The following is a 27,823-nucleotide window of genomic DNA, read 5'->3' on the forward strand; positions in this document are numbered from 1 at the left end:
CGGCGAGGCAAGAAGGCACCTGCCAGCTGGCAGGGAAGAGCTATAAATTCCCCTCGCGCCGGCTCGTTTTTCGATTTCTTTTTCTTCTTTTCTTCTTCATACTTACCTTGTTCCGAACTCCCCAGCTCAAGATTTGGGGGCTTCAGTGTGGAAGGCCTGCATTGCACATCGCGGTGTCGATCCACGCTCTATTGTCCTTCGGGGCCATAGGGGGCGTAATTTTTGATATCATCCGCTTTTCATTGTGAACGACGCTATACGCGACGCCATGAAGAAGACGCGATGACGATGAACCTCGACATCAAACCAAACGTTTGATTTGTCCTGCTACGTTGGCGGTCAGCGCAAGATGTTTCTTGTGATCAAAATATTGCCAGTATTGCGTCGAACTGGTTGCCTTGCTTGTGGCTCTTGGTAGCACCGTAGGTCTCGTTGATCATCTGCCACTCTCGAGGTGGCGCCGTTTGCTTCGTCTGAAGAGACGACTTTCGGTTCGCCCTTATTGCATCGCCCATTCGTTTTCATGAAGAATAAGCTCACCTCAAATTGAGGTTTTAGACACCGGTCAAACCTGTAGCAGTGCCCCTTTTATCTGGTCTACGTGATAACTACGTGCTTGTTCCATCCGAGCTGGGTCGATAGCTCTGTGGGCGAAATTGGCAACCACTCTAACCTCTGTCATCTGGCCAACCCTTGCATTCGTTCAAACGGATGCTCAAGAGCGATCATCTCGCCACAGAGCTCTGCAAATCCCAGCTTCCCTTCCAACGCATTTCCAGAGATGCTCCTCCTCGTAAATTGCAGTGCTGAGCTGTTGCCCGCCGGGATTACTCCGTGCCAATCATATCGCGCGAATTCCACGCCAAACCGGGACTCCCAAAAATCTCATGACAAGCTCCTTTGCACCGGCCCGCCCCATTTTCGCCGCAGAAAATCTTTGGACAGCGTCTTGTCTCTGTATACCACCACGCAACCTTCTACCATTCGCCTCAACCCATTTCCTTACTTGCAGCTCAATCTGTTTTTTCTTTCCGTTCACCCGATCTAATACCACACATCTCTCAACGGAAGCCATGGCGTCAAGGATTGGCCCACGCACCGTCAAGGACGCCACGAGATTCACCTCGACGATTCCTCACGCCACATCCAAGACGGCCGGTTCTGTTTCACCGTCCGCCACCGCTGCCACTGCGACGCCGAAACCCTCGAGAATCCCCGGCGAGACCCCCGAGCAGCGCGTCAAGAGACTACGACTCGCGCACCTGGCCGCGCAAAAGGCCCAAATCAGCCAGACGGACCGCTTCATCGATGCGTCCCGAAGGTTCCTCGATGTGGCCCACCGCTGGACCGTAGGCGGTATCGTCGTATTTACCGGTGCGCTTGTGTTTCCGCGAACAGCATTCTACCTTCAGTGCCCCCAGAAGCCACAGACTAACGTCTCTCTCTAGCCGTGGCCGGCGTCGTCAGCGTATACTCAGTATGGGACATGCTGCGATACAACCGCGCCCGACGCGCCGAGTGGGCCGAGGCCCAGAAGAAGCTCGAATCGGACGAGCTTGCCACCGCCCGCCTCGCGTACCTCAAGGGCGACGCGACCGAGGAACAGACCGCACTCGTCGAGGCGGCGAACCGCGAGGCCGAGGAGAAGGGCATCCGCCTGCCGCCGCTGATCGCACCCCCCGAGCACCGCACGCATTTCGAGGAGCACCTTAAGCCCACGCTGCAAGGCGACGGCAACGCGGCCGACGGCGCCAACGGTAAAGGCGTCCTGGGCGTCTTCTCCGGCCTGTTCGGCGGCAGCGCCAGCAAGGAGGCGCCCGAAGCCCAGCCTGCGGCTCAGCCTGCGGCTCAGCCTGCCGAACCCACCGAACCCGTGGCCGGGAGCGCGTGGGACAGGGAGCTGGAGAACCAGCGAAAGGGCGGCAGCCTGGACCAGCTAGGCCTCGCCGGCGCCTCGGGTGAGCAGGCTCCTACCAAGAAGGGGTGGTGGCCCTGGTAATTGAAATTCGGGTCATCAAGGAGCGATGGACAGAAAATAAAATCTAGCGTCAGCATCAGTGTATATTTTGGGTTCAAGGGCGAGAAGTGGACACGTCTGTACGGGATTTGAAGGAAAGCTTGTCAAGCTTGATGTCGACAAGACTGTATCATAATTTGTAGATGGTTCGAGCATTAGACGGCGTCATGGAGTCCTTTTTTTGTATGTACGATAGATGACTCTCTCATCCTCAACATATGCGCAATATCACAAAAGTACAAGATCGAAGCACAAGGCCAACGGCACTAAACAATTCACTAGCAAATAATACAGCATACAAGTCATTCCCAAAGAAAAGAAATTGTAAAGAATGAATTACTGTATGATATGCAGAGCGCTCTGCAATGGGTGGCCGTGACTGCCTGTAGCAAAGAAGCTTTTCTAATTAATGTACACGAGCCGGCCAACCGAACTCGGAATGTACTAAATGATGATGGTAAAGGAGTGCAGTAGCCCAATACAAAAGAAAGATTCCGCTGAGACAATACTGTTAAAAAAAGATAAAAAAAGCAAACGCTCCGGTCCGTAATAATGCTGATATAGGGAAAACACCGCGTCCCACTGAAGTAACATCGTGAATGGATTTCGTGGGCAAAGAATGATCAATAATGTACAGCTCCATGGAAGGAGGCTTTTTTTGGTTCGTGTATTTTGGTGTCAACCGGGGATAACAGAAAACCCTTGAGTGTTCACTTCAGACTCATCCGAGTTGAGTAGGTAGACAAGCGGAACTTCTTGGGGAGATGGTGTAGTAGCCCTTCTGCTGGAGCTGACCGCACCTCAATTCATCAACGGCATCCGTTTTGCAAAGCAGCGAAGCCCTTGTCTCTGTTGTGACCATGAAGGGGGTCTCACCGCATTATCCCAAACTTGCCGCTGGTTGATTGGATCCGCGATGAAGGTCTTCCCATTCTATGAGATTATAATGTGATTAAAGTGGCCAGGCACCTTGTCCCGGCACTTGTCGCAGTCGGACCTGTATCCTATACTGAAGCTGCGTTTCATGCCGGGTTGCCACGTCCAGGTATTAACTGTGTGTCGACTTCGGGTATGACCCTTTCGATGGGAGCTGGGCGAGTCTGGGTCGCCTTCCCCATCATCCGAGGACGCGGCCGGTCGCTGGATCTCGATATCCATCATGGCGTTTGGATGCTCCATGGCCTGAAGGGCAGCAGAGTTTCCGGGGGAATGTGACATGCAATCTTCTGATTCCGAGATTGGGGATGGCAGTCTTCTATTGCTTTGCATGTTTTGCCAATCTTGATTCGGAGACGCGTCGCATTGGATGCACGGTTGGTCGGCAATGCCAGCTTGGTGATGGCCCATATTCACGATGCCACGGCGTCCGGTGGCAGCGTTTGAGTTGGCCCACTGCTGGCCGCGAAACTGGTCAGCGAAGCTGGGTTGCATAGGCGTCGGGATGCGGCCAGTTGCAGCGTCTGGTTGCAGGTGGCTCGGTAGCGCAGGCTGGATCTCGACGCAGTCCATGGCGGTCATTTGCTGATCGATCTGGTTCGAATTTTGCCACGTCGTGTAGTTGGAATTTGAAGAGAAGTCTGGCTCACCCATGCCGGAAGGCATGGTCTGCTGCATCGGCATCATTGACGAGGTCCGTACAGGGAGGCATTGAACACGTTTCTGTCAATGTCGTCAGCATGATACGCGTAGATGGCGCACCAGGTAGCTTACAGCGCGATGTTCAGAGAAGCCAGCAGGTCCGTTGTTCAGCTCTGCCTCGTCTCGCTGCCTCTTTCGGCCGGCGTCAATCACCTCGGTATACTGTTGCGTGGCAAACATGTTGGCTGAGATGCCAGTCGCAGGCGGCCAAAGGCGAGACGAGGTGCAGCGAGGAAACGGTTCGTCCTAGGCGGCGAGACAGAGGAAACGTGATTCTCTAGTGGCTTCTAGATGGCATGCGTCTGCAGGCGCGTGCAAAACGTGTGTGGGTGAGAGGCAGTGTCTTGAATCTGGAGTGCTGTGGAACGTGAAGCGGCGGCGTCGGCTCGTATTTGTTGCAGCGGAGGGGGTGGCTTTGCTTTTGCGCAACACAGAGAGTCGTCCTTGATATTGGGTCGGCTGGATAGACGGTAGGCGGGGAAGAAGGGAAAAGAAAAAAAGCACAAAAGAGATGATTTATGATGGAGTAGTACGTTTTGGGGAGGATGAAGCCTAGAGCCTGAAACAAAAGAAAGCTGGCCGTCGAGGAGCGGGGAGGAGGCGGGAAGGCGATGGTTGGTAACTTGGCTGGGCCGGCTAGGCTTGCCAGGGACCAACCACTGCCGATGTGGCTGATGGGATGACCTACAGGGGTCAAACTTCGGTATGGTTTACCATACAACGCACGCAACTTTTGGCACCCCACTCCTCTGGAGAATTCACGAATTGCTCAGAGGCGGCAAGCTCAACTAGATTTTCCAGACCTGCAGGTAATGGCTCTACTTTTATGCATTAGAAAGAGCAAAGGTAGGGTAGTCACATCTCGAATTTTAGTTTGATGCGCACGTATGCAGAGTCGATAAAGGCATGCACTGTCACGCACACTTTCTCTCAAGGTGCTCACCAGTGGCGGCCGTTGTGGCTGTCACTTGTGGCTAGGTACATTATGAATGGGCGCTACCCTGCATCTTTTGCGACGTGCGAGCTACCTCGACTCTCTGCGCAGTCAAAGCCGGACGGGGCATGGAACAGTTTTTTTTATGCTATGCTTCTGACATATTTAAATGGGCTTTGTTTTGGGGTGCTTTTCCCGTGAAACGGGGTTCATCCGTACTGACGTTGCTTTGCCATGAACTCACCAAATGATAAGACAATGTGGTGTGTTAGGCCAGGTAATCAGCTCCAGCGCGAAATCCGCGAACGGGAGGAAAAGAACGCGTTTCAGCTCATGCGCAGTCAGCCATGGCCGCTGCGCCAAGTGCGTACCTTCGCGCATTGCCCGTCATTGCCTCGAATCGATTCGTGAGCAAAAATGGCCATCCCATATACTAGCTCGGGAGGTCGGCTGCTGATCTGCGTTGGCCGACCGGGCTGTTAGCCGATTACCACCTACAGTTAACAATCTCCGTGGCTGTCATCTAAACATGGCGGTAGAACGCGTCAACTGCTGACATGGAAGACTGGATGGGTAGCTCTTAGTACGTGGGGAGTTTCCCGGCTATGCCGTTTATGCTAAGTTACACGCCTCGAGCATGTTATGGGCACCAGCTGAGGCAGCCAGTCGGCAAGACCATAATCCTGGTCAAAAGTAACGAGCGGGCGCAGTGTGCTGAAGAGCGTAGCGCGCTGTGAAACCGGTCATTGCGACTGAATCTCTTGACGTCGGTCAAGATACTGTGACTACTAACTAAGGTATCCGGAGCACGCCTGTATTCATGTATCTATGTATGTACGTCTGTGCTTACTCATCAAATATGTGTAACAACTGTAAATTGTCACCACTCATCAGGTCATGTAATATGGAACATACCGCCCGCTATCTTGCTCCCCGCAACAAGGGCATCCCGCAGCTGTCGGTACTGGCACACCCACAGGGGCCAAGCAGCTGACTTGCAGACATACATGCAAATGCGTTAATTTCAGGGATTGATTCCCAGTCTTTTCCCACATCGCTTCCAACCTGGAACCTGTCGACGTGATGGCGCAGTGGGATTTCAGTGGCTCCCGTGGTCTTGCAGCGGTCTTGCAGTGGCTCATTCGGCGCGTCTCAGTGGCCCTCAAGTCCTGGTGGGCCCGCCTTGTCGCAGTGACGCCGATAACTTTTTCGCAAACAAAACATTTAAAAAAAATAAAAAAGATTTTTTTAGTAACCGCTCTCCAGGCCGAAACTCGCAGATCTGACTCACGGTAGATGGCCTCTGTAGCTTACTATTTACCCTCCTCTTAATTGGCCCCGTTGCCACATCCTGCAAGCTTCATTATTTTCAGCCCGACTACATTGCTTCTACCCTTCTTGCACCCCTACACCCTCTTCTACTGTCTGCTGTGTTGCATACATACATTGGTCTCGGAAACATCTGCAGTTGCCCGAAATCTGCGCTGCCGATTACGGAAACGCAGCCCAATTTACCTTATATCTGCCAACCTGCCAGTTCCTCCCCAGCACAAAAAATCTTGCAACATGTCGTCTTCAAGTCTTTTCGGCATGGCTGCCGACGATACTAGAAGTGAGTCGTTTCTTTGCAAAACTGCGCCTCGTTGTTTGCCCTACGAACCCCTCCACCATACCCGGCGCGGGGCAGTGGTTATGACCTCACTGCTGCTGCTGCAGCCTGACCGCCACGACCCCGCGCCCAACCCAATACTTGCTACCTCTATTCCTATGAAGCCTCTTTACTAACAGTCAAAAAGTCCTTGGACAGGATCCCCTGATCCCTCCCGCCCTCCTTACCACCGAGATCCCGTTGACCAAAAATGCCACCAAGACCGTCCTCAAGGGCCGCAACGACGCCGCCGACATTGTCCTGGGCCGCAGCGACCGCCTGCTCGTGGTCGTAGGCCCATGCTCGATCCACGATCCCGCGATGGCTCACGAGTATGCCGCTCTCCTCAAGGCCCTTTCCGAGAAGCTCTCCGACGACCTCTGCATCGTCATGCGCGCCTACCTCGAGAAGCCCAGAACCACGGTCGGCTGGAAGGGTCTGATCAACGATCCTAACATTGATAACTCGTTCGAGATCAACAAGGGCCTTCGTGTTTCCCGCCAGCTCTTTGCTGACCTGACCAACAACGGCATGCCCATTGCTAGCGAGATGCTCGATACCATCTCTCCCCAGTTCCTCGCCGACTGCATCTCGGTCGGCGCCATTGGAGCCCGCACCACTGAGTCTCAGCTCCACCGTGAGCTGGCCTCTGGCCTGTCGTTCCCCGTCGGCTTCAAGAACGGCACTGACGGCAATCTTGGTGTTGCCATTGATGCCATTGGTGCCGCCGCTGCCAAGCACCACTTCATGGGTGTCACAAAACAGGGCCTTGCCGCAATCACCCGCACAAAGGGCAATGAGCACGGCTTCGTTATTCTTCGTGGCGGTACCTACGGCCCCAACTTTGACAAGGAGAGCGTCCAGGCCGCAAAGAAGACTCTCGAGGACAAGAAGCAAAAAATGGCAATCATGATTGACTGCTCGCATGGTAAGCTGCTGAACTACGGTGTCTTGTTGAAGTGTCGACCGAAACTAACACGCAACGCAACAGGAAACTCCCAGAAAAATCACAAGAACCAGCCCAAGGTTGCCAAGGTCATCAGCGACCAACTACGTGAGGGTGAAAAGGCCATTATTGGCGTCATGATTGAATCCAATATCAACGAGGGCAACCAAAAAGTGCCCGCCGAAGGCCCCGCAGGTCTCAAGCCTGGTGTCAGCATCACTGATGCCTGCATTCACTGGGAGGACACGGTGACTGTTCTCGAGGACCTCGCCGAGGCTGTCCGCGCTCGCAGACAGGTAAACGGCAGCTCTGCGTAGACAAGAAAGGTGGTATTGGAGAAGCTTCCGGCATGAGTATTTTGAGTTCAGACAAAGGGAAACGGCGCTTAAAAAGGATGTCAGGAGCGAAAGAGAAGCGAGATATGATATACCTAACATTTGCACCATCTAAACGATGGACGGTATACAGTTGGATACACAACGAAACCAGATTGCTGCAACACATCTTGTAGTCATGAATACCTCATTATTTGGTTGATATGTCCTGATGCACATTGTACAACACCCCCAAAACTCCATTGAACCATAGTCTATATTTGTATATGCATCCTCGTTTATTGGCCTGGAGCGACAGGAGTGTACCCGATGTCTTGCCGATCCAACCTACGAGCCTGGCGCCATTCGGAGAAGCGCTTGAAAGCAGCCCAGCCGAGCAGCCCGACCGTACCCAGAATAAACCCCCAAACAATAATCTTGTCCTTATTGCTGTCGCGCTGGAAACACAAGGTGAATACATCGTCCTCGGTCGCATCTTTGCAAAAGGGAATGCCCTGCTGGAGGCAAAAAGCCTTGGTGCATTCAGTACATGACGTTGAGGCTGATCGCGGCGCTACGGCCGCAGCTTCGCCTGAGGATGTATCTATCGTATCGAAAAAAGGCAGCGATCGTTTCGACTGGTGTTCCGGCCCTAGAGGGATGATGGTGCTATTCTTGAAGCATGTGCATTTGCAAAAGGTCGGCGCAGCTACCTCAGGGTGTTAGGGAGTGGGCTCGTGGTAATTACGGGAGCAGATACGGCACTCACATGCGGCAGCTAGAGACACGAATGCTGCGAGTAGCAGCGCAAGAATATATATTCGTGCCATTGTTTTGTATGATGTTGGCAAGAGACTTTGGCTGATGGCGTCTTCAAGATAGGTACTGGTCAATGGATTACAGTGGTGTACCTGCTGTGGGGCAATGCTCGATTGAATGCCGCCATGTGGTTGGTTCAATTGACCCCTACGCCAAAAAAGTTGTCGCGGACATCTCATCAGGAGCCATCCTCCTAATCATCTACCTTTCTGACACGACACAACCAACAGTATGAACCCGGTCATGCCTCGGATATCGTGGGCTAGGGGTCTTCAGTCCCTGCACCGGGCGAGCTCGTCAACATCGCGTAAGACCGCCGCCGCCGCCGCCGCTCGCCACATCTCGACCACGCCCGCACGGAGCAGCAGCAAGAACACCGAGTGGGTGCGCAGCAAGCTCTGGAAGGACGGCGACGCCCCCGGCGCCGCGGACCCGTACACGCAGCGCCCCGACGACGTGCCCGAGGACTCCGCCGTCACGCGGTTGCCGCAGCACCCGGCCCTCGAAGGCAGCGATCCCGCCGACCGGCGACCCCTGGCCGTGCGCCGCTCCCGGCTGCCGTTTCCCGCCAACAGGAACGAGGCCGCGACCCCCAAGGAGGTGGGCGCCACCGACCCGGCGTATGAGCCGGCCACGTCGCTCGATGACCTGGCGGACCTGGGCACGCTGCGCGAGTGGTGGGACCAGCCGGGCCACTGGAGCGCGGAGCTGGACGGGTTCGCGGCGTTTGCCAGCCCGGCGAGGGTCACAGACCGCGCTGCCATCGAGGTGTACTACCGCCGGGCGCTCGTGGAGGTGCTCGCGCTGCGCGAAACGGGCGCGCTCGGCGAGTGGGCGACGCGCCGGTGGGCGGAGGGCTCGCGTGACGACCTGGACGCCGCTCTCGCCGTGGATGTCGTGGTCCGGGACGGGGAGGCCGGGACGGTGCTCAAGGGTAATGTGGCTGCCGTCGCCGACAGCTTGAAGCAGACGCCTGACGAGGCTGCTGCGGTCGAGACCCCGCGGCCGGAGCGAATCTCCAGCGAGGAGGCTGCAGAGCTGGTCAAGGCATGGGACCCCTCTTGGAAGCGTATTGCCGTCGACGATGAGACGAAGTTTGCTGTACGTATACAATATTGCGCCACCTGTTCCATTCTCTTCGCAAATACTAACCTATCTGTGCAAATAGCTCCGCAAGCGACTATATCAGCTCACCGGAAACCTGGTCCCCGACGCGAAGCTCGGCGCCGCCCGCACCGTTGGGCACCTCATCGTGCTTACCGCCAAACGGCCCAAGGCGAAGCGCCTGGCCGAGATCTTGCAGCGGACGGAGGAGCTCCAGCAGCTGGCCAATGTCACGCTGCACGACCGCAGGGTCAGCTCCATCGACAAGGAGGTGGCCGTCGGCCGCTGGAAGCTCATCGAGGAGGAGCTGGTGAAGCGGGATCTGCCTGTCACCGGTCTGGCTGACGTGTCGAGGAACAGAGAGCAGGAGCGTCTCCTTGGACGGATATAAGAAGACGTGACGGGCGAAGTGGTGGGAACTTGAAGGTGAAAAGCATGCCGGTAACGCGTGCTGTGTATATTGTACAATAAACTGACACTCGTCAACATTACAATGTGGACATCTTTCGTTTACATCAGTGCAAGACGTTTTACTGTTCTAACTTTTAGTTGTCGCCAATGCAGAGGCTACATGAGGCGGCCAGCGATATGGCTTGGTTGAGAGATTGTCGCTCATTGGCTGGTAGGAAACGAAAATTAAACGTCAAGGCTCCTCTTTACTCTGCATTACAAAAATTCAAAGTGCCTTAGCTAACCATTCAATTGTAGCTAGCTGTGAGAACGGCAGCGCATTCGGCTCATCTTTAGCGCGAAGAGAAGCAGAGAAAGCGATGAAAACTTTTGCATTTTTGTGCTCTATACAATACTATATATAGCTCGACGCTACATCTCCATTCATATCTACATCAGTGCTTCGCCGGGCAAGCCTTGGGCGGCTGGGTAGGACGGGGGTGGTAGGTGGTGATGGGATCCACGATCTTGTCCTCGGTGCCGTTGACGCCAAAGTTGAGCCAGGCGACCAGGCCGTCCTCAAGCTTGTCACCAACGAGCTGGTACTGCAGGTAGGGGTAGCCGCCCTCGGCGAGGTCGCCCTGGAGGAACTCGTCCTCGGCGTTGGAGGTGCGCGGCTGGTTGTTGGTGTTGTACGGGGCAGTCTCCTCGACGCGGTCGACGAGGTCCTGGTCAAAGTACATCTGGCCGACGTGCGAGGCGCGCTCGTCGATGATGGTGTTGTTGGGGAGGGGTTTCGCGTCCGGGTGCGTCAGTACGTGGATGTGCACGGCGCGGCCCTCGTAGTGCCCGGGGAAGATGGTCTCGAAGTGCACGGCGCCGTCCTCATCCGTCTTCTGGATGCCGCGCAGCCAGGTCAGGCCCCAGGTCTCCTCCCAGGTGTCGTTGCGGTTCTCGAAGCCCTCCTGGACGACGCCGCCGTAGACGCCGGTGGCATTGGCCTCTGCGTGTAAGCGGACGCGTTAGTTGTGGCTCAGCGACACGGTATTGAAGGAGGTGGAAGAGAACGTACGCCAGATGTCCGCATAGGAGTTGACAAGGGGCTTGCAGGTGTTGACATCGATGAAGGAGATGTCCAGATGAACAGGCACACCGACCTGGTCCTCGACAACGTTGGAGCGGATATACTCTCCGGCAACGTCTGCGTGGAAATGTAGTTAGCAAGGGGCAGCGTAACTGGGGGCGCCGAGACGTGGACGTACAGTACGGGCCGAGAATCTCCTCGGGGGCCAGGATACACGAGGCGTTCTTCTTGAAGTTTTCTGCCTCGTTCACCTGAGCATCGTAGCTGCGACCGACGTGGCCGGAACCGCGGGCGACAAGGCCGCGCTTCTCACGGATGCCGTGGACCAGGTTCTGGCGGCGCTGGATGGACCGAGCCGTGACACCCGAGGCTTCGAGCTGGCCGGCGCAGTGGTCCAGGTTGGCGACGCCGCTGTTCTGGAGGAACTCGCGACGCTTCATGGCCTCCTTGTGGTGGTCCTCGCCCGGGTGGCTGGCCACGAGCGGGAGGGAGGCGATGCCAAGGGCAAGGGAGAGAATGGAGGTGTACATGGCGATCGAGGAGAGCAAAGAGACTCTGAGCTTTTTGTGCTTGAACGTTTTTGGGAAGGTCTGCCAAGGATATCGATCATGCTCCTCACAGAAAGGAGCGCGCTCGCAACTTATATACTGCGACATCTTGGCCATTGCCATGGCCGTTGGCAATGCCCATCACTGGAACTAGTCGAAAACGAGCAGGTAAATCGCAGGTCTGCTCCTGTTGCTGGGCGAGTCTTCTGACTCGTACCACTTGAGCAATATCGAAGCATTTCGAATTCTCTAGTGCCATTGTTAGCTTTGTCGTCGATGCAACATCAAGGTTGCGCGATTGGGTTTTTCGCCAATCCAATGGCGGCGGAGCCCTCTCGATGGTGGCACCAACATCCGTGCAAAATGCAGAGCTAGATATCCACACCCGCCGACGAAACAGCTCCGGCCGGAAGCGCATGAACAGCTAGCCGGCCAGCTCCAGCGAGCCAATGACAACATACGCAATATAAGCCTGCGGCGGTCATCCCGCGTGGGCCGCCCTGCCCCCCTAGGATCCGTGCCAGGCAAACGCACATCTTGTCTTGATGAAGGAGGAGGAAGAGCAGGGCAGGCAGGCGGGGGGGGGGCAAGTGATGGCTATGTAACAATGCCAGGGCAATAAGATGTTCGTTAGCATTGGTAATCCGCGATGCGAGGACTCCAATTTGCCTGGCTTTGTCCGCCAAGGTGCCATTTCTGCATAAACTTGGAGTCGAGAACTTTTGTTTCGGTATTCGCAGAGCCGCGGTGTCATCTTAGCTGGTTGGGATGAACCAGGACTTCCCATGACTAGCGGGAAGCCAATTGAGGAAGTGAGCTGCGGTTACTGGCTCAAAAGGTCGCCGGAGGTCACCGGCCAACCGCCCACCAAGAGGCGTAGATGAGAATCGGGCATCTAAATCGCATTGGGGAGAGGACCTGCCGCAATTCGCTCTTGGTCCCTCTCCCCCAGGGTCATTGCGAGAACTTGCTGGGTTGGCGTCTTGGCGAATGCGGCTCGATGGATAGACAAGGGCCCTCCAAAACTCCGCTGACTTATACAATCTATGCGTTTTCCCAGTGCCCTTGCACACGTGGAGGAGGAACGCTTTCGGAAAATGCGGAAATGAGGAACCGCCGCTCCCAATTCCAAGCTCCAAGAGCTTGGACAGCATTGCGCGTGCATCTACAGAGATTTCTCCAAAGCGAACATCATACACGAACACGTTTCTAGTAAATGGTTTGAAGCATGAATCTGCTGAAAATCAGTGGCTTACTTGGTCGGATCTTGAAGGAAGCTAACGCCGGAGTGGCAGATGGCTTGAAACTGTTGCGCCTGGCAAGTCGGGAACTTTTGATCTGGTCTCCCATGGCGCACTAGTCACACACACAATGAATCATGTACCCAATGGTAGGTGATGTAATACGAATTCTATATTTGTATTGGCATGATTAGATTCTTGGGTGTCAATGCCCTGTGCAAGACGGTGAGGCTTCGGGTATGCCAGCCACATCCCGTCGCAACAAGGTTTACTTGGCATGCCCATCAGAGATCCCGCATGATGGTGTCCCCTTTGTCTCCTGTCATTCTTGCTCAGCACGGAGAGGGAAATAAAAAAAAGAAAGGCGCAATCGCAGAAAAAGTTAAGCAATGACATGACCCGTTTCATGATCCTGAGTCGATGTGACTGTCATGATCAGCAGCGTTTATGACCATGACAACAGAAAAGCACTAGCAGCGGAATACACATTCCGCTGAGCGGATAAAATTTGTATAGCGTCGACTTTATTTGACTGGAGGTGCCAAGGTGGTGAAGAGACAGCTTGCGTGTCGAGCAACGTCATGGATGCGGCTTTGGGTAGCTTTACAGGTCGTGAGCTACAACCCACAGAGTGGCATCGCAATGTGACTATCAATTTGCGCGAGATAACAAAGCATTGAGGCGTTGCTTGCTGCATTTTCCTTGGCCCTTGGATACAAATATTTATTCATATATGAAGGGGGGTTGCATTTCAACGGAGAAAATGCTTGGAAACTACCGAGGTCGTCCCCCGCGAGCAGGGATTTAGGTCTAGCCAATCAAATCATGTAGAAATCGTCGACTAATACTATAAACGGCTTAGCTGAGGGGCGCTAGTCTATTTACAAAGAAGCTTGATACGCCCCTGCAATGCACATTGACTCTAGGCCGTATCTGGTAAGACTAGTAGGGTCACGTGAACCTCCGCTGCTCAGGGGTCGTTTTACCACGTGTCTCACCGTAGCGTGACTAAGCAAACTTTACAATTCGCTGATGGTTAACTGTTCTGCCTGGCTGGGGAAGCCTTCATGTCATGTGTGCTGGCCCGGACCTGCGCATGGGCATTTTTAGCTTTTGGTGGTCTCAGGATTTCGATTTGTCGAGATGCGTAAGCTAGATGTGAGAAGTGAAGCCGTTTAATGTCAACTGTGGCGCACCTTGCTTTGAGGGACGCCGTCTGCAGACCGGCTTTCACGCTGGACCTTTTTTTCTCAACAAAAGGGCACCCGGTTGACGGCTTTGCTCGATAGTGGCTGATCAGAACACTTTCTAGGGTTTTCTTGGGGTGGCAATGGGATCTTTTTTAACTTTTACCATGTTGGACGTGCGCGTCTCGCCATCTCAAATTGGCCAGGTTGCCCCTTGGCGTGCAGCACGTGTACAAATTGTAGTTTCATTTGTAACACTTCAATGTTTGATGTTGTCCTCGGCCGCGGTTGCGGTCTCTTCGACTCTTGTAAAAAAAAAGTACGACTGCGATGTCTTGACGGCAGTAGCGAGACGATAACGAAAACGACAATCATCAGGCACGCTAGCTCTTGCGCGACATCAATTACCGTACAACGGGGCCGGTGATCAAGATGCTGCTGCGGTTTGCCATCCTGGTGGCTGGCGTGTCTGGCGCACTGCGGACCGAGTGTGATGTCTCGACAAATGGCGGAAAGGTTCCTCTTGTCAGTCGTATCTCGGACTTGCTGAGCCCACGCCCATCCTCGCAATACAAGACATATTGCGGCGCGACACCGCCGGAGTTGGAGACTTGGCACAGCGAGGAGCCCTGCGACGAGGGGCTACTATTCGTGGCACCCGGAGAGGTGGCCAGAGGGACAACGACAGACGAAGGAGCGGATGTCGAGGGGCCAGCCATCTTCCGAACAAACGGCGAGCTGGTGTGGACGCAGAGCGGCTGGGGACGGACACGCGACTTGAGAGTGCAGGCGGTTGGAGACCGCAGCTACATGACATTCTGGCGCGGCGCGAGCGGCGTTGATGACGGAGCTGGAGGGTCATATGTCTTGGTAAGTTGGCGAATAGTGATGGTGACCGATGTACGAGGCCGCTAATGCACGACGTTAACTTGCGGTAGCTGGACCAGTCTTACGAAATGGTCAAGGAGATCAGACCAATTGGCGAAATCTCATCGCGGCCAGTCGAGCTGAAGCTCACGGATAATGGGACGGCGATTATCGTGATGCATAATATCACGCAGACAGATAGGCTATTTGGAGGTTTCCAGAGTGGATGGATCAACGACGCAATCATCCAAGAAGTTGACCTAACAACGAACAAACTCGTTTCCGAATGGAGAGCGTCGCAGCATTTTGACGTTATCATGAGCCAGGTCGAGATTGAGAACCAGGGCCGCACTCGCGAGACGGCGGTCGACTTTTTTCGCGCTACAAGCATCGATCTCGATCATCACGGCAACTACGTCATCTCGTCACGCAACATGTGCAATGCCGCAGCGGTGCGGCGCAGCGACGGTGAGGTACTATGGGTGCTCGGCGGCGCGCTCAACTCGTTTGTGGACGGTTCCGCAGGACAGGCTGCTGCCATGGTCTCCAGCCAGGGCATTGCGTGGCACGGCGACTCGATCTTGCTGCTGCTGGGCGGCGGGCACTTGCCAGAAGTTGAGGGTCGCGCTGGTCGCCGAACCCATGTACGCGCAATCCACATCGACACGGCGGCAAACACAACCGCCCTCATCCGCACGTACAACACTCCCGTTGGGGTGGCGGCGTCGCGCGGTTCTCCCCAAGGCAGCGTGCAGCGCCTTGGTAGCGGTAACGTCTTCGTGGGCTGGGGTGACAGCAACCTGTCGGCGGCCGCGTACACCGAGTATTCGCCGCAGGGCCAAATGCTGTGCTCTGCACGCTTCCGGGAGGCGGCGCGGTCGGCCAAGTTCAGGAACCCGACCGGCGGCGGCGGCGGGCGCGTCGTTTCCAAGCATGCGTGGACGGGCGCTCCGACGGCGCGGCCAGTGATGGCGGTGCGGCCGCAGGAGGGCGCGCTGTACGTGAGCTGGAACGGCGACACGCGAACGACGGCGTGGCTGCTGCGCAGCAACAACACGGAGCGCCGCGACGGCAGCCTGGGGGCACGTCGGGTGGCGGCGCGGACGGGGTTCGAGACGCGCATCCCGATCCCGCGCGACGTCGGCGAGGTTATCGAGGTCGTCGCGGTCGACGCGCAGGGCAAGACGCTGGTGCGCTCCGAGCTGATATGGAGCGAGGGCGCGAGTGGTACGTGGGCAACGACGCAGCGGGTGGTGTCTGAGGAGGCGGCCGCGGTCGCGGAGGACGAGATGGCGCCGCAGACGGCGCCACCACTGCGGTCATCGTGGGGTCGGCACGGGTCGTCGGCGCAGTACAACAGTCGATTGGCATTGCTGGGTCTGGGTTGTGGTGTGGCCGTTTTCGTGGGGCGTCGCTGGAGTCGGAAACAGAGGCAGAGGAGGATGCGGGACAGAAGATGGAGGGAAAGGGCGGTGTTACCAAAGGGGGAGAAGGGTGCGGCCTGGGCGGCGCCACGGTGAGAATTTGCTTCTCACAGATGAATAGGAATTTGACCCGATAGTTTGCACGAAAGAACTTTGTGATTCTAGAATAGGTAGTAATGGTCAGAGGCATTGTTTAACGCACAAAGACCGCAAGTACCTGAGTACCCCGATTCACAGCTAGAGGTGACGGCCCGCAGCGGCCACGTCAGATGTTGCACGAAGTTGGGCTGAAAACAGAAAAATCATGCGGATATGATTGTCGTCCAAGATAAAGTTCAGCTTAGGCAGGTGATGACGGAGGGATTTTCGCCCTTGTCCAGGGACGGCGATTCCTTGCGCATCCTCTTGGTTGGTGTTTGGGCTGAACCCCGCGACGGGCGACGGCGAGGGCCCGAAAATGGTCAAGCCTTCCGGGGCTAGTGGGTCAACTGGCAAGTACAGAAACCGCCACCGCAAAAAGAACGCAGCGCTTTCGTCAGGATCGGAGCTTGGGAAGGCACAAAAGACGCAAAGGCTGGTGGAAGAATAGGTATAAATGGAGGGCGAATCCCTCCTTGGGTTACTTTTTTTTTAGATCTCAACTCAATAAGCTCAAGATACAATCTCGATTTCATTTATAAAACCATTTTTTTACAACCCTGCCACCAACCCAAACCTTCAAAATGAACGGCGACTGCGGATGCAAGGGCTCTGCCTCGGCCTGCAACTGTGGCTCCAGCTGTATGTATTGAGCTGCAATGCGCAAGATGGAGATTTTTTTTTAAACGTTTACTGACTGGGCTTATTTCTAGGCACTTGCACTGGCTGCAAATAAATGATGCAACTGGCGTCATGCCGACAGCCTATTGATACTATACGAATAGAGGGGACGAGCCATGGTGATGAGACGATGAAAGAGATGCCCAAGATTGGTAGTCGGGAGTATACCATGAAACAGAAATAAATATACAATAATCCTGATATAATTCTTCTCCCCGATTGTGAGATCTACCATACCCTGGTGGTTTTGGCGCGACCGACAAGAGCGCCACACTGGAATTAGGTACACTGCTGCCGTCATGTTGTCGCAGCATCGCGCTGTGGCGGGCTGTTTCTGTCTTGCTCTTACGAGGCTGTAAATCCTGAACAATACCAGCGTATTTAATCGCCAGTTTATTTCCTTGTCCATGCCGTCCTCGTTGTAGGGGACTGCTCAGTTAACATCGATTGCCAGCCACTTACTATTTAGTTACCTATTAACGTTAATATGCCCTGTTTTGAGGCTGTAGAATCGTCAGTACGGAGTAGCAGGCTGTGTGGTACCAATGTATGTACCATGGCTCACCTGTGGCTGGGGAGGCAGTGGCGCAAGTTGCAACTCTCATTTTCCAATCCCTCCTCCCTCACCGGTTCCAGAGTTCATCACAAGACCCTCGAGCAGCATGTAGTAATTACCTGGGACTCCATATCTGGCCTTTTATTTTTTTTTTATAGTTTTTTATATTTAAAATTTGCTCGGAATCCCTGCCAACTGTGCGTAGAACACAGCGCCAATCGCTCACGTGTGTCACCTGCTCCGGTCACAGTGTCTAATCAAGCTCCCCGCAGTTTGTTTGGCCTCGGCAAAAGCTTCTCTCTCTCGTGCCGGCTGCCAGCTCCCACCTTCAGTGCTCATTAACCAGCCACTAAGAACATAGGCGTCCCGTTTGCTGCCCTCCTGTTTGCTGTTTGCTGCTGCTTCTGCCAGCTGCCAGCCTCGCCTCAGTCAAATCGTACCGACCGCCACCACATCAGCCACGGCCTCCGGGGTCAACCATTTATCCCGTGCTCAACGATAACCGACAACTGTCTTTCCCCGGACTCTTTTTCTATGGAGCTCTCTTTGCTATTTTGAGCTCGGCACCTACTCTACCATAATTCTTTCTGTGACAGCTTCATGCACTTTGCAACAGCTACCTCGCGTCGCCCTCCTCCCTCCGCCCCTCCCGCGACGTCCTTGCCGAAACCCTGTGGCGCGCGCCGATGACGTCCTGAGACTCCTGCGCCTGACCACTTCGAGCCCTTCTGAATGGCTGCCTTTGTGAGTTATCCTTGCACCCGTTGCCACGACACTAGCACTTCAGATCGCCACACCTTTTCCGTGATGCGCATCGTCTTTATCTCTGCTCCTTTTGAATGCCTCTTTCAACCCCTGCAACCGATTTGGAAACGTGCCGGCTGTCCTGTGATTGCTTATAGCCGAGCTAGCTGTCGCGCGCTTCTGCGCCCGCGACTCTGCGCACATGTGAAGCTTGCAATTGCAACTTTCCGAATTTCCTAACATCGCGACCTCGCATACATCATCTTGCAACTCTATCTGCTAACACAACAACTCGCGATCCCAGGAGCCGCACTGGCCGCCCGCCGCAGCCATGTCCGCCCATGACGACGACTCCGTTGTCGACGGCTCGCCCGCCGTTCTGGACGAGAGCTTCGTGGCACCCCCTACCTATGCGGCCTTCTCCCCCGTCACTCTGTCTGCCAATACACCCTCGAGATCTTCCCGCCGGTCAACCGTTCTCGTCCACCAAAAGAGTCCGCTCTTGCTGGCCACGCCGCCCCAGATCACACGAGCTCTCGCATATAGCCACCCGTTTCTGCTACCGCTCAACACCTTTGTTGGTCTTTTGACGTGGAGTACCGGCGATCCGTGGCAGAGCTTTCTCTTCGTCTGCAGCTTTTGGTTCGTTGTTCTTTATGGCGACACTATTCTAATAAGGGCCGGTCCTATCGCCGTCGGCATCGGGATGATCATCGCCATGTACGGTCGACGCTACAGCCCTCTTAGCAGCAGCGGCTGGCGCAAGCCCGTCAAGCCCACCAAGAAAAAATCACAAACTACCGCTCAGTTTTCGAATGCCGATGCCGAAGCCGGTAGCTCGCGTGCTGGGGCCAAATCCAGCAAGCACGACGTTAGTGGCACCAAACATCAAAAGACGTTGGACGAGATTGTCGAGACTCTGAAAGAGTTCACTGGTCGCTGCAACGCTCTTATGGAACCCATGCTCGAAATGACTGATTTCCTCAGCACCCAGCGCACTGCGACGAGCGCTACTACTAAGCCTGCCCTGACGGCCATGTTCATGCGCCTTCTCATTGTCACGCCCTTCTGGTTCGCCCTCACCATGCCGCCTCTGAGGATAATTACTGTCCGACGAGTCGTTCTAATTGTTGGAACAATTACGCTTACATGGCATGCCCGCGTCATGCGTGTTTGCAGAGCTATCCTCTGGCGAAGCAGGACCGTTCGCCGTTTTGCTGCCGCCGTGACCGGTCTGCGCTTTGACACTCCTGTGAAGAACCCGGCTGCTGCTCAACTCCAAGCGGCGCAAAATCGGGGTCACCGCCGTACAGACAGCTCACGGAGTGCAAAGAGCGCAGGTGTTAAGTTTACCTTTATCATCTACGAAAACCAGAGACGATGGATTGGCCTAGGGTGGACGCATAGCCTATTTGCTTATGAGAGGGCTACTTGGACGGATGAGCATAACAACTCCCTTCCGTCAAAAGATGAATTTGAGCTGCCACATGTTGAGGATGGAAGCCGCATGGAGTGGCAGTGGGCCGAAGGTAGTCGCTGGCGCGTGGATGGCGTTGCGGATGAAAACGGGGCCGTGGACTATGACGGCACCCAAGGACGCAATGGTTGGATTTACTATGATACCAAGGTATGAACGTCTGGATCTCGAGTTGCAACTTGAAACTAGGTGCTGACAACTCGCAGTGGAATAATGGACGCCGGGGAGCTGATGGCTGGGGCAAGTGGACAAGACGACGAAAGTGGTACCGAGATGCTGAGCTTGTCGAGGTCGAGAAACCCGAGCGTCGCAAGGCTTCCACCAAGGATAGCTCTTCTCTGCATAGCAAATCGGATTCTGCCTCGGTGGCGAACATTCCTGCCGTTGCGGAGGAAGACAAGATTGATGAGGAAAATGTCAAGTTGATTGACGATAATGCTTCGGTATATTCCACCTCTTCGAAGTCGTCATTTTGGCCTCCGATGCTGCGGCGGCGCGCTGCGGATCGATCTACCGCTGATAAGGAAAAGGAGAAGCGAGAGGCTCGCGGCAAGCGGGCAACTGAAAGGCAAGACAGCGGGCCAGACACGAGTGGATTGGGTATCGAAGTAGAAATGGAGCTTCAACGACAAGGCAAGGATGGTGGCCAATGGGGCATTGGCGACGATGCTAGGATGAACCTGGAATGAGAGATGATACCTCTGTTTATTTATTCATGTGGATATTGTACGTTATGATGTGGTAACTCAACCTCGTTATCAGCTATTGCTTGGTTGTAGAATTGAACACTACTGAAAATGCCGAGAAATCCCAAGTGATGTGCCCGGTGTTTCTGCCTACTGAAAGTTAGCAAAGAAATTTTGTCCGAGGAGAAGAGGTTCAATTCTCGAGAGTAAACGACTCGAGTGATCAACAGGTTCCATCCAGCCTGGTCTTTTCGTCCAGTTCATCTGACAACCGGTGGTTGACCGTCATGACAGGCCATTCGGTCACCAGTAAGCAGCAGAGCTACCTTTATGCAAGCTAATTGTCCCAGAAGCAATCAACAAAGGAATCTCGCGACCGCTCCTCGCTCGTCAGCCCAGTTTCCAGCCTCTCCTGCCATCCGCGAAACGGCACGCTGTTGTAGAAGCGCAGCTCCCCCTGGTGCTCCCACCCGGGCGCGCCCGGCGCGTGCATCAGTATCACCCGCTGCGAGTAGAACTTGTTGTGGAAGCGCAGGAAGCAGCTGAAATCCTCGAGGAACGCAATCTTGGAATCAACGTTCCACTCCCTCCGCGAGCGCCCGAACGGCCGCCACTCGGCCAGCAAGTACCCGCTCATGCCGCAGACAAAGTCGCGCAGCAGCCGCGGCAGCTCCGTCGTCACCCCGCCGCACGTCACCGGCACCACGTCCCCCGGGCGCGCCCACGGCGGCGGGTGCAGGCTCGCCAGGTCCGCGTGCAGCGCGTACAGCTCCCGCAGCTGCTTGTGCAGGTCGCCGAAGCCGGAGCGCGCGGAGCGCGGCATCCGGTGCACGTCGGCGCACACCTCCTGCGCGTGGCGGACGGTCCAGTGTGGCGGGCGCGCGCCGCGTGAGTGGCGCGCTTCGACCTCGCGGATGCGCTCGCGTCGGTAGGCGTCGCGGATGGCGCCGGCCTCGTCGCACGGGATGAGCTCACGCGCGTCGGGGCCCCAGAACGGGTGCTGGAGGCGGAGGCTGGGCAGGGCTTGGATGATGGGGCTGGCGGTGTTGCATCGTGCGGGTGCGGCCGGCGGCGGTGTCGGATGCAGGACGGGAGGCTCGTGACGCGTCGGAGGAGGAGGAGAGGATGGCGCGGCGGTGGCGAGGACGGCGGTGGAGGGTTTTGGCGAGGATGACGGGCTTGGACGGGGCGCGAGGGCACGGAGAGGTCGCTCGGATACGCGCTCATGCGGCGGACGGCCGAGACGCGCGCGGGAGGATCGACGTCGCGCGCGGGGCGGGCGCACCGGCGTGGTCGCGAGGGCCGGGCGATGGTGGCTGGCGACGGCAGACCCGCCGCGGCCCCCACGCGGAGCGGACCCCCCGGCGAGAGGAAAACCCCCCCGGGCTCCGGGGTGGCCAGGCCGGCGAGGCGAAGCGAGGGTGTCAAGGGCTCGTTCCGGGCGACGATGATGGGCGGTAGTTGCTCGAGGCGCGGATGCCTCGGACGAAGGCGTTCTGCAGGCCAGATTAATTCGCGTTGCTCCTGCTGCATAGGTTCATCCTTGTCGGATTCGTCGGCGGTGGCCGGCGGCGGCGGTGCCTGGGACGATGCTCGCGGCCTGTGGGCGCTTGCACGAGGCAGTGAGAGCGAAGGCGCGAGCGGGATATCCGCTGGCCAGATTAATTGGCATTGTTCTTGCTGCTGAGTAGGCTCCTCTTTATTAAGCTCCTTACTACCGTGGGTGGCAGTCGGCGGCAGCGGCTTGGGGGCGATTGTGCGAAACGGTCGAGCAGAGCCCGACGGCTGTTGCTGAGGCGGACGTTGGGCAGGAGTGGCTGTAGCTGCCTGGGTCTTTTTGGACTTCTTGGAGCTTGGAAGCGCTGTACGTGACGAAGAAGATCCGGGATTGTCCGACATGGAGGGTCTTTTGCCTGAAGGCATGGCTGGCGGTCAGTGAGGAGGACGGTGCTACGACGCGGTAAAGACTGTGGGTGCCTGTATGTATGGGCGAAGTCTCAGCACCGAATTGTTTGCATTTGGATTATCAAGGTAGGGAGACAACTATGACTATATATACTTCAATGGCTTGCCCGATGTAATGTAGTTATCCGCGTCAGGCTGTTGTACGGTGTGAATGAAGCGCACGAGGTATGCCAGTCGCGACCCAAACGGTACACTCTTTGATCAATGCTTTAAACACATCGGTATGATGCTTGTGTCTCGCCTTCAGCATTGCACAAACAAGAGTTACGGTGACACCTCCTTCAAGGGGCGGTCCCAGGTGTCCGGATTCGCAAGCGCCCTCAGGATCTCAGCCAGACGATCGCAGTACCGGTCTACCTCGTCCCCGTTCAACTGCGAAGTGTCCCATGAGGCGATGAAGTACAAGTTTTCCTTGTCGACCATGAAGGCATTCCAAAACAATCCACTAGTAATCAATTCATGTTAGAGCGGTCCGGCTGAAGACGAATGTGACACAGCGTCACACCGGGGGGGGGCACCGTGACAAAAACCCCCACGCACAGTGCGCTCCGATGAAGCAACTTGAATCAAAGGAAAACTTACCAGTCAGGCCAGTCATGGCGACTCACCGGTTCTAGTAATTGATAGCTTGAGTGACGCCCGCTTTGCGCCGACATGCCCAGCGTCACGTCCCACACGAAGCCTTGCCGGAAGGAGGCCTCCTCGGCGACCTGGGCCTCCTCGCTCAGCGCGGCCTTGACATCATCCCACGGCGCGTGATTGAGCTCCAACAGTTCGCGCTCCTCATCGCTTATCCTACGCAGAAACCCCCTCACCGTCTCGCCCTCCGCCCCCGATGCCGCGTACATGTTGAGACGCCACTGCGTTGTAGGCCCATCCACGGCCATGGGCGGCGGTAGCAGCGGCTGTATCCAGGCCGGCACGAACGGCCATGAGCGCGCCGCCTCCCAGCTGGCGAAGACGGCGTACGGCGCGCGCGTCAGTCGCACGTTGAGCAGGATCACCGCGCACCTTGCGAGCACTTCCGGCCCGACCCGCGCTCCGTCCAGCCCCCCGGGCAGCCGCACGATGCGGCCACGGCGCGGGAAGCGGAACTCGTCCTCGACGAAGGAAGACCAACCGCCGACGTCCTTCCACACCGTCGACTCCCGGACGGCGTCGCGGGCGGCGCGGTGCGGCGAGGCGGAGTCGTCGGCGACCATCCACCCGGGCGCGCGGCGCGGCGGCCACAGCGCGGAGGGGAACCGCGAGATGCCACGCAGCCGGCCGGCGAGGCGGGAGATGGCGGAGCGGGCGAGCGCGTTGGTGCGGTTGTGCTGCCACAGGTCGGCCCAGAGGCGGTAGGGCACGGGCTCGGGTAGGGCGGCGGCAGGGTCGCGCAGGAGGTCGTCGAGGTTGCGAAGAAGGGACCACAGTGACAGCGCGTCGGCGGCGGCGTGGTTGAAGTGCAGCGTGAGGACGTGGGCGTCGAGGCAGCGGACGACATCGGCGCGGAAGGCGTACGACGGCTGCAGCGCCGAGGAGGGATCCTGGCCGATGCGGCGCTTGACCTCGCCGGCCGTCGCGGACGTTTCGCTCTTGTGCAGGATGTTGGGGATCAGCCCGTCGCCGCAGAGCACGTGCTGCCAAAGGCCGGTATCTACTGGCTTGACGAATACGGATCGGAGTACCGGTGTCTTGCGCACGAGAGTCTGTAGGGCTTCCATGATGTGCGAGGTGGACAGCCGCTGGATGCGGTAGACTAGGCGGATGTGGTACGATTGCGGACGTTGGCCTTCCACCAGGCGGTATTGACTGGCTCGGAGCAACATGACCGTCTCTGCTACTACGCCAACAGGAGGAGAGGATGGAATAGCTGGACAAGTCTCGACATGACATCCCATCTTGCCGGCAGTGTCTCTCTCCAGAACGTGTTGGTTGCCACTGGGGATCACCGCATCCGGTCGAGGCATCGCGATGCTGCCAGACCGCCGCCGAAGCAGCAGAGCAGATTGCGAGAATACATCCTTGTGCTCGAATATATCCTGCAGGTATAGCGGAGTGTGAAGCAGACGGAACACACGATCGCAATACTGCATGAGCAGAATGCTGTCAGCCAAGGTATGTACGTCTTGTCGCAACTGTGGCCTCACACCACAAAGATCTTCCCAGATTACAGAAAGCCTTTCTACCAAGACGGATTGCTCAGGACTAGAGCCTTGGACTTGTTCCAGCTCCTGCTTTCGCTTCTCCAAATCTTGGAGAAACACGGAGAGGGCAGCCTTGAGAAGCTGTCGCCGCGGTTTTTTGAGGGACGTGACAGGCATCTCATCGAGACCTAGCTGTGAGAGGTCATAAATGGCCCCAAGTGTGCATTTAGGACCGAGACTGCGCGTCTTCTCAAGAATTGCACTGTTTGAAATATCTTCCGCTCTCTTGACCACGGCAACCGGAACTTCGCCTGCAACCTTGTCCGGGAGACCAACAACCTGAACCTCGATATTGGCCAAGGACAGGATCGCCATTTCAATTGTAGCGGGATCGATGTTTTCTCCGCCACGGATTATCAAGTCCTTGTAGCGACCGAGAATGTATACAACTCCGTCTTCGTCCACTCGGGCTTGGTCACCAGTCATTAACCAGCGCCGCCCACCGTCAACGTAGAAGCTGCTCTTCGATTCCGGATTCAGATAACCATCAACCACAGAAGTGCCCGAGACATGGAGTTCTCCCACGTCACCCACGCACAGGACCTCCCCCGTACCAGGCTGGCAGATGCGGATCGATGCCCCTGGGAGGACCTTGCCCACGCCGGGGTGGAAGCCGTCGACCAGCATGGGGTCCGGCCTGCACCAGCTCACCACCGGACCGGTCTCGCTCATGCCGTACGCCTGGATCGCGTGGCGACAGCCTAGCGACTCCTTGCAGAGCCGGATGTCCTCGGCGGATATCACGGTGCTCGCCAGCGTGATGATGGAGAGCCGGAACTGGCCGACGTCCGGGCAGCTGCTCTCGGCCAGCATGGCCCGGATCAGGGTGGGAGTGGCCGACATGATGGTGCACCCCTCCCGGACGACGGCGCCAAGACTGGCGCGGACGCTGAAGGTGGGCGACGGCAGGATGACGGCGCCGCCCATGCGCCAGGCACGCAGCGCGTTGTTGATGGCGAAGATGTGGTGGACCGGGGTGTGGATGAGCCACCGGTCGACGAACTCGGGATCAGGGTTGGGGTCGTAGTCGTGAGTCTGGGACATGAGGTGGTCGTGAGTGTGCACGCAGGCCTTTGGAACGCCTGTCGTGCCGCTCGTGAAGATGATGAGGGCGCTGCTGCCAGTGCCGCCGGCTCGGAGGAAGTCAAATTGGCAGTTCATCTGACACAGCTTGTGCGCTTCGGATTCAATATGTGAAAGTGACAGCCAGCCATCTCTGGTAGTATCCGCGATGGTGATCTTGGCTTGGACGGTGGCCTTGCTCTCTGCAGCCCAGTCCTCAACTGTCCGAGCCATCTCGTCGTCCTCGACAACAAGCACTTGGGGAGCTGAGGCTGACAACAACAGCCCGAGATCACCTTTGGCCCCTGGATCCAAGGGAATGAATGTCATGCCGAGCTTCGCCGCGACCCAGAAAAGCAGCCCCCATTCCGCGACGTTTCTGGTGATGACGACCAGAGTGTTGCCTGTGCCACCATAGCCGAGGTGGCCAAGCCGATGAGCAGCTGCATCGACTTTAGCTAGGAGCCCTTGATAGCTCCATCGCTGAGTGGATGCTTCAGGGCCAGAGGATGAGGCACCAGTATCTTCCGTTACAGCTACAATAGCATCCCTAGTTGGATAGTTTGTAGCCGTGGCGAGGAACATGTGCCATAGAAGCTGACCGAACCCGGTGGGAACACCTCCATGAATTTCAGCTGGGTCTGCCCTCACGCTGGACGAGTTCGGTGTCGGTGCACGGAATTCAGTGTCAGACATGTGTTAACTGTTGAAAAGAGTTGGATCGAAAAGTAGGAATTTCTTTGAAATCTTTGAAAAAAGTCAGGTTGAAAGATGAGAAATTTCGGGGACTAACAGAGTGCAGTGGTGGATGTGTTAATGGGATGAACGATGGTAAATTAGATGGCGGAGGAAGGATGAAGAGAATAGTATCTTAATAGGATAACCTAGCAGTCTAAAATGATTCCTGAACCTAGACGGCCCCTTCAGTTCATTACCTGAGATGGTACAGGAGTACCGTGAGCCTATACCTGGATCGTGTGAAACGGCCAACGGTACAACACACATGGCCAACACTATATTTGTCACAGATTGTGCCACCTCGGTGAGAGAGCAAGGTGATACGGAAATCTCTATTAGGAAACCAAGGGGCCGATTCGATGGTAACCAGCGAGATCGATGGGGCGTGGAGGCGAGTCCAAACCACTGCTGCGCGTAGGACCATGCTCCAGCTTGTCTTATGCGGGTAGCTACTCTATCTAGTGCTACGACTGTGAGCGAGACACACAAGAGCGGAAGAATTGGGCAAGACTTGAGCTCGAGCACTCAGTACGAGTCTTCCCTACGAGCCTTGCCGCCGCCTCTCCATGAATGAGAGTGGCGGCGCCAGGCAAGACCTAAATCTTATACGGACTTGCATCTAGACTCCACTGGTAATGGTTTGAGCCAGTTAGAGAGACAATAGTAGCAGAAAATGGTCTCACTATCACGTACAAGCAAGGTCTGACTGGTCAGGTCGAACAGTGACCCAGGGCCATGGTCCTGGAGCACTGTGCTTAACCGACCACGGCTCGGCTCCACAGGCGATACGAGAGGATATTGGCCATGTCAGCCCAGCGTCCTGGGACCGGATTACAGACGGATGCAGGGATCATAGCAAGATGGAAAGGCTCTACTAGTATCTTCAGGAAGCGGTATGAAGCATATAGTATGACCTGAGACTAGCAAGCATGACCCGGCCCCAGCCCGTCGCCGTCTCCCGTAAAAAGCAACTATTCATCACGGTACAAGGAACTTTTTCTTCATCAACTTGAAACAGAAAAGTCAATAGAGTTGTGAGATGCGGAGCCTATCTTTGCTCTAGTGCCTCGCAGGCTGCCCAGCTGGAGAAGAACACCGATCGACGCCGTGAGCACGGCCCCAGCTCGGCGCCCTTCCAGGATCATGCACAGGAAACAACAAGGGGCCGCTGATATCGTCATGGGAGCGTAATACACCCCGAGAGATGCACGAACCAGATCCTCGGTTGCCACCGGGGAGGTACCCAATGGTGAAGAAACCGGATCTGAGGTCAAGCCCCTGCCACCAGGCAACCCCGAGCCCACATGATCGGACGCACGCCCAGATTGCTGGGCCCGGGAAGGCTGTCCTGTAGAACGTGACAGATGCAAAGATCCTCCGCTACTTCCGCATGTTTTACCCCAGCTCGTGAGGCAATATATGCACC

At 56.2% G+C, this 27,823-nt stretch overlaps 9 protein-coding genes across 9 annotated transcripts; 5 read left to right on the forward strand and 4 right to left on the reverse strand.

Annotated features, from left to right (window-relative positions):
- Positions 1-1,073: 1,073 nt before the first annotated feature.
- ISF_02646 (hypothetical protein) lies at positions 1,074-1,999 on the forward strand (the record flags this gene model as incomplete). The annotated part of the gene is made up of 2 exons (XM_018846252.1): positions 1,074-1,374; positions 1,449-1,999. 2 exons carry the CDS (start codon positions 1,074-1,076, stop codon positions 1,997-1,999), a joined length of 852 nt encoding a protein of 283 aa, XP_018706959.1.
- A 951-nt stretch (positions 2,000-2,950) lies between these two features.
- On the reverse strand, positions 2,951-3,835 carry ISF_02647 (hypothetical protein; the record flags this gene model as incomplete). Its single annotated transcript, XM_018846253.1, has 2 exons — positions 2,951-3,676; positions 3,728-3,835. The coding sequence occupies 2 exons, from the start codon at positions 3,833-3,835 to the stop codon at positions 2,951-2,953; spliced, it is 834 nt and encodes a 277-aa protein (XP_018706960.1).
- Positions 3,836-6,155: 2,320 nt separating this feature from the next.
- On the forward strand, positions 6,156-7,500 carry ISF_02648 (phospho-2-dehydro-3-deoxyheptonate aldolase; the record flags this gene model as incomplete). Its single annotated transcript, XM_018846254.1, has 3 exons — positions 6,156-6,201; positions 6,386-7,165; positions 7,229-7,500. The coding sequence occupies 3 exons, from the start codon at positions 6,156-6,158 to the stop codon at positions 7,498-7,500; spliced, it is 1,098 nt and encodes a 365-aa protein (XP_018706961.1).
- Positions 7,501-8,547: 1,047 nt separating this feature from the next.
- ISF_02649 (Ribosomal protein L50, mitochondria) lies at positions 8,548-9,811 on the forward strand (the record flags this gene model as incomplete). Its single annotated transcript, XM_018846255.1, has 2 exons — positions 8,548-9,417; positions 9,485-9,811. The coding sequence occupies 2 exons, from the start codon at positions 8,548-8,550 to the stop codon at positions 9,809-9,811; spliced, it is 1,197 nt and encodes a 398-aa protein (XP_018706962.1).
- Positions 9,812-10,265: 454 nt separating this feature from the next.
- ISF_02650 (Intradiol ring-cleavage dioxygenase, core) lies at positions 10,266-11,424 on the reverse strand (the record flags this gene model as incomplete). The annotated part of the gene is made up of 3 exons (XM_018846256.1): positions 10,266-10,813; positions 10,883-11,011; positions 11,073-11,424. 3 exons carry the CDS (start codon positions 11,422-11,424, stop codon positions 10,266-10,268), a joined length of 1,029 nt encoding a protein of 342 aa, XP_018706963.1.
- Positions 11,425-14,302: 2,878 nt separating this feature from the next.
- On the forward strand, positions 14,303-16,402 carry ISF_02651 (hypothetical protein; the record flags this gene model as incomplete). The annotated part of the gene is made up of 3 exons (XM_018846257.1): positions 14,303-14,740; positions 14,809-15,964; positions 16,368-16,402. 3 exons carry the CDS (start codon positions 14,303-14,305, stop codon positions 16,400-16,402), a joined length of 1,629 nt encoding a protein of 542 aa, XP_018706964.1.
- A 2,209-nt stretch (positions 16,403-18,611) lies between these two features.
- Positions 18,612-20,446, forward strand: ISF_02652 (peroxisomal membrane protein Pex23-Penicillium chrysogenum; the record flags this gene model as incomplete). The annotated part of the gene is made up of 2 exons (XM_018846258.1): positions 18,612-19,907; positions 19,964-20,446. 2 exons carry the CDS (start codon positions 18,612-18,614, stop codon positions 20,444-20,446), a joined length of 1,779 nt encoding a protein of 592 aa, XP_018706965.1.
- A 334-nt stretch (positions 20,447-20,780) lies between these two features.
- ISF_02653 (hypothetical protein) lies at positions 20,781-22,366 on the reverse strand (the record flags this gene model as incomplete). The annotated part of the gene is made up of 2 exons (XM_018846259.1): positions 20,781-21,621; positions 21,663-22,366. The coding sequence occupies 2 exons, from the start codon at positions 22,364-22,366 to the stop codon at positions 20,781-20,783; spliced, it is 1,545 nt and encodes a 514-aa protein (XP_018706966.1).
- Positions 22,367-22,672: 306 nt separating this feature from the next.
- Positions 22,673-26,355, reverse strand: ISF_02654 (AMP-binding enzyme family protein; the record flags this gene model as incomplete). The annotated part of the gene is made up of 2 exons (XM_018846260.1): positions 22,673-22,853; positions 22,991-26,355. 2 exons carry the CDS (start codon positions 26,353-26,355, stop codon positions 22,673-22,675), a joined length of 3,546 nt encoding a protein of 1,181 aa, XP_018706967.1.
- Positions 26,356-27,823: the final 1,468 nt, after the last annotated feature.

This window comes from Cordyceps fumosorosea, assembly GCF_001636725.1.
Source record: "Cordyceps fumosorosea ARSEF 2679 chromosome Unknown scaffold_4, whole genome shotgun sequence".
Lineage (NCBI taxonomy): Eukaryota > Fungi > Ascomycota > Sordariomycetes > Hypocreales > Cordycipitaceae > Cordyceps > Cordyceps fumosorosea.